At 67.6% G+C, this 4,995-nt stretch overlaps 1 protein-coding gene across 1 annotated transcript in view; it reads right to left on the reverse strand.

Annotated features, from left to right (window-relative positions):
* Positions 1-1,062: 1,062 nt before the first annotated feature.
* Positions 1,063-4,995, reverse strand: part of TSNARE1 (t-SNARE domain containing 1) — an 88,719-nt gene continuing 84,786 nt past the window's right edge. The window contains exons 13-17 of the mRNA XM_077750019.1: positions 3,295-3,372; positions 2,938-3,172; positions 1,586-1,668; positions 1,260-1,460; positions 1,063-1,158 (exon numbers count right to left, since the gene is read on the reverse strand). Of these exons, the coding sequence (XP_077606145.1) occupies positions 1,063-1,158; positions 1,260-1,460; positions 1,586-1,668; positions 2,938-3,172; positions 3,295-3,372 (693 nt within the window). The remainder of the gene's footprint in view (positions 1,159-1,259; positions 1,461-1,585; positions 1,669-2,937; positions 3,173-3,294; positions 3,373-4,995) is intronic.

The raw sequence follows: 4,995 nt of genomic DNA on the forward strand, positions 1-4,995 counted from the left end.
CTCCTCCTCACGTCACACCTTCCTTCCGTGGTCCTGGCTTCGGCAGGTCCTTCTGATCAGACGGCGCAGGGCGTTCAGGGGGGAAGCCGGTGGGCTGGCTTGCTGTCGCCCCAGGAAGCCTCGGCAGGAGCTGCTGCTGGGAGTTGTTCCCACCACGAGGTCCCGAGCTCCTGGCCAAGTCTGTTTTGCTTCATTTGCAGCCTGGACCTTCTACTCCGGGAGGTCCTGAGGACCCAGCCGGGTGGAGAGGTCCCAGTCGAGGGCCTGGCTGTCCTCAGTGTCCAAACTGGCAGGGGCGGTGGGCCGGGCGGTGAGCACCGACTCGGGGCCGGCTCGCCTCTGCTCCTGCCTTGCAGACGAGCCCTTGGCACAGCCCGTTTCTTCTCCTGGCGCGGCAGTCACCAGCTCTCACGCGCGGCCAACTCTCAGGCGCCCTGACTTCGAGTCTGACGGCCGTTGATGGAGACTTCCCGGAGACCCCAGGGAACGAGAGTATCATCTGGCCGCCTCTCCCGGGAGCCCTCGGCCCCACCCCTGCCCGCCATGGCCCCGCACAGGGGTCGTGCTCCAGCCTGTGTGTGGCGTCCCGAGCTTGTGGGCAGCTCCTCCTTTGGCCTCTGAGCACAGTGTCATTTCTACCAAGACAATCTTACTTGGCCTTCAGGTCGGAGCTCGAGCCCCTGCAGCCCAGGGTCCTCCTCTCACCAGACTGGACCATCCACCCCTCCCCGCCCCTCCCTCAGGATGCCGAGACGGCTGAGCGACTGAGCGACGAGTGGAGGGCGGCTCCCCAGCCCTCCCCCACCCCCAGCCAGACCGAGGCCCACGCCCGCCTGGCCTGATCAGGTGCTCACGGGGTGGCCGCGTGTCAGCGTGCAGGCCCAGTGGCCGGTCCCCGAGGCTGTCCAAGCCCCGTCTCCAGCAAAGAAAGGCCTGATCTTTGCTCTCACTCCCTCTGAGCCAGCCAGCCGGTCCCAAGCCAAGTTCCGATGGCCCCAAGAAGGGAGGCTCCCTCCCAGCCTCCAGCCCAGGCCAAAGGCAGAGCCAGAGACACACAGGCACCTAGACTGCAGGTGCCGGAGCGGGAGGGTCAGAGGAGCCCTCTCCACGGCCGGTGCCCTCTAGGAAGGTGGCAGACACTGCCAGACACACCTTGCCCTTATGGGAAAGAGTCCACAGAGCTTTCCGTCGGGCACCTTGGCCAGCGTGCTCCTGGGAAGTGCCCACAGCAGTGAACCTCCTGGGCAGGCCCTGCTCACACTCTCGACCAATCCCCTGCCCTCCAGCTTCCACAGGGCCAGCTGGGCAAAGGCCCTGGCCGCCTGCCTTTGCAGGGGTGCAGACAGTGGGTAGTGGTGCGCGGTGCCCTGGGGCAGGGGTGCAGACAGTGGGCGGTGGTGCGCGGCGCCCTGGGTGCAGACCCCGCCATCCTGCCTCTCCCCTCCCGGACACCAGTCCACCTTGACGCAGAGAAGACCCCGTGGGCGTGCCCCTCCAACGAACAGGGCCGGGCCTGGGCTTCCCAGGGAGACAGGGGACCGAGGGGGCCACGAGCCAGCAGGGCCGTCCCCTCGAGCTGACTTACTTGGTGCCGGCTGGCTCCAGCCAGGAGCTCGCTGGCCGCCTCTGTGTGCGAGGACGCAGCCTCAAGGCTGGCTTCAATACTATCTGCAAATCAAGACAACAGAAGCAATTACAGAGTGGAGACCCTGAGGGCGCGCTGAGGGGGAGCCCGGGGAGCCCAGGCCCAGGGGCTGGGAGGGGGCCTGCCCCCTGTGGTCACCGGGGCCCCACGCTGGCTTCACCAGAGGCCAGGCGAGGAGTCCAGCCTCCAGAGAAGCAGAGGCTGCAGGGCGCCACCCGAAGGTGCCCTGAGGGCAGGGGCAGCCCAAGCAGGAAAGGCGGAGGCGGCCTGGAAAGAGGCCTGGCCCTGCTACTTCTCTGCGCCCGCGGGCAGTCCTTCAACACTGACCACAGACCCTGCCTCTAAGAAGGGGCCAGAGCTTTCTGAGAACTGCGGGGTCCGGGTCCACTAACACAGACGCAGGGGGCTGGGCAGAGGCTCACGCGGGCCCCCGGCCTCCGGGCCCTTCAGCGTGGGGTCTTGGACACGGGTGGGGTGGGGGGTGTCGACACGGCCCCGACAGGGCGCACCAGCAGCACACCTAAGCCACCCTCCCGAGGCCCGGAGCAGCCCCAGGAGACCAGAAAACTCCACTCAGCAATGCTGGCAGGGAAAAGGCAGCATCATGGAAACATGTGCCGAATTCATAACCAGAGGCACTGGGAACACGCGGCCAGGCGGCCCGGGCGACTGGTGAGTTGAGGCGTGACATTCACCCCCGGGGGAACTGGGTTTGATTCAGGGTGAAGGACACGGTTCCTCCTCTACCACCAGGGATCCTGGTGGAGGCAGAGCGAGCGTGTGGCCTGGCAGGAGGCGCTCTCCCCACGGACCGGCGGCCCTCACCGCTGCCACCAACACCCAGACTTCCCTCTCCGAGGAGCAGGACACAGGCTTTCAAACTCACGGACTTTGGTTAGGACTTCAGAGGCAGAAATAGGTAAATTCAAATCGTACATCTCCCCTGGGGCACCCTGGGCGCCACCTGAGCCGGGATACCAGGGAGGCCCAAGGCGGTGGGGGGAGGGGCAGAGAAGGTCCAGGTGAATGCAAAGGGCCGCCGGGCACAGCGCCCTCTGCCCAGGGGATTGCTCGGGGGGGAGAGGTCTTCCCTGGGGTTCCCGCCCCTCTGCTTATGTGCAGCCCCTCCATGCGGGCCCCCCCCAGAAGGAGAGCTTGATCCCTCCTTGCGCCGGGTCAGCCCTGCTCCTCCCGCAAATGCAGCACCGGCCCCCGGCGTCCATTCAGGCCCCTGCCCGGCTCCTGTGTCAACAAGCCACCTTGCACCCCCAGGCCATGGGCAGCGGCCCCACCTCGCTCCTGTTGAGGAAAGAGGCAGGTACACGGGGCGAGAACAGCGGCCACCACGCGCAGGACAGCAGGGTCACGGCCGTGCGGGCGCTGGAGGCTACGCCCTGACTGGTCTTTCCCGTGCCCGGCCACCACAGGGCTGCCCCAGGACCCTGCGCTCAGGCTCCAACACGCCCCGGGCCGGTCTGCACCGAGCACAGGCCCTGGGGATGCCGTGAGCCAGCTCTGCCGGTAACACTGACAGGGGATGCGAGCGGTCCCCACAGGCGAAGCCCGGCTCACACCAGGAATAAGCGCGCTCAGCACTCAGCCAGCAAAGCCCTCCCAGACCCCAGCTCTGCCTCTGGCCACTCACTCACAGCCAGCTCCCCCGTCCTGAGCCCCAGGGGTGGCCAGGCGGCACCCCACTGGTCCCGAAGCACGGTCTCTGCCTCACCCTGAAGATCCCCGGCCGGTGGAGGGCAGACATGCAGGAGGCCTCCACTTCCCCCAGGCCCCCAGTTTCCCGAGGGAACTGCCCTGCGGGGCCTCTGCTCTGGAGAGCTCCAGGGCCTCCAGGGCCCAGCCCGAGCCCCCGTTAGCACCACTCCCCCAAACATTCACAGACAGCAGGGCAAGCACCTCAAGGTGCAACCAGAGAACTCCCTACAGCACCTCGGGCCACAGGCACCTTGTGGAGGCCCCACAGCCTGTCAGCTGGCTACCCTCACCCCTGCGCCTGGATGGGCCCCTGCAGGTCTGCCCATCCCAGCCCTGGGGCCAGTGCTGACCCAGACGGAGGGGGCCTTTGGTGGCAGTCTCCGCCTGCCCCGACCCCCCGCTGCCGTCAGGCTTGGTAGCCACCCCCACGCACAACCGTTGGGTGACAATCAGCACTGTCCCAGGAGGGACACTCACAGGAGGAGCCCACCACACTAAGAAAGCAGACAGTGGCTGTCCCCACAAGGGCAGCTGGGCCAGCAGGGCAGGCAGGGTCTTCTGGGCTGGACTGGGCCCCACCATGAGCCCGTTCGCTGAGCCGGCACAGGGGACCTTCAGGAGCAACAAAGCCACCGAGTTCCTGCCCTGCTCCAGGGCTGGGGCCTCAGCGGGTGGGTCCGGGCACAATGCCACCCACTGCCAGCACCCCCTCCAGTGTGCACACCCTGCACCCCACACCAGATCTGGCCCTGCCTGTAAGGAAGGTAGGGTGCCCCCCGCCCCAGGCCCAGCCGTGACCAAGGCCCCCAGGCACATCCGCACGTCCACATGCAGCTCCCGAAGGGTCCCCAGAAGCTCCGATCGGTCACCAGGCGTCTGTGGCCCTGACTGTCCACTCTGGGGCCTTCAAGCAGGAGCTGGTCCCGCCCCAGGCTTCATCCCCGACGTGCGTGCAGCAGCCGCCCGGGAAGCAAAGGGTCCATCTCGGCCGTGAGGAGGGGTGCAGCCCCCCTTGCAGACTGACCAGGACGTGAGGCGTCTTGAGGAGGAGGAGCGGCAGGAGGGAGCACGGCAGAGGCGGCACAGGGGTCCAGGCCGGCACTGCTCTGGAGCCAGAGGCATCTGCGAGCGGCAGGAAGGCCCTGCTGGGCGCCCCGTGCTTTCCTCATCAGGCACAGAAACTTCCAGCAAAGGGGGGCTCTCTAGGCGGGCGCATGGGCTCAGAGTGGGGGTCAGTGTACCCTGGACTGCTCTGGGGGCTGAGGGACCCCAGGGAGAAGGATCCCCACAATGAGCGCACAGGAAGGGGTCAGAGGTCAGGGGCAGTCTCCCCAGCTCCACTCCAGGGGACAGCGAGAGGAGCGTGGCCCCTCATCTTCTGTCCCCTGCGCCTCCAGAGGCACCTGGCTATGCTGTCGTGGGGGGGACACCCCCAGAAGGGTCCCGGCTTGGGGCCAGGATGAGCTGCCTTCCAGCCCCAGCTCCTTTGCTCCACAGGTGGGCCGGCCCCTCCCTGAACCCAGGCTCAGTTTCCCATCTGGAAGCAGAGAGGCTCCGCGTGGGAGGCGGTCATCCCCACAGGCCCGCAGCCCTCCCTGGCGCGTCACGGCGGGGGGGGCCGGGGGGGGGGGGGGGGGGGG

The sequence above is a fragment of the Crocuta crocuta genome, unplaced genomic scaffold (assembly GCF_008692635.1).
Source record: "Crocuta crocuta isolate KB4526 unplaced genomic scaffold, BGI_CrCroc_1.0 scaffold119, whole genome shotgun sequence".
Taxonomy (NCBI): Eukaryota; Metazoa; Chordata; class Mammalia; order Carnivora; family Hyaenidae; genus Crocuta; species Crocuta crocuta.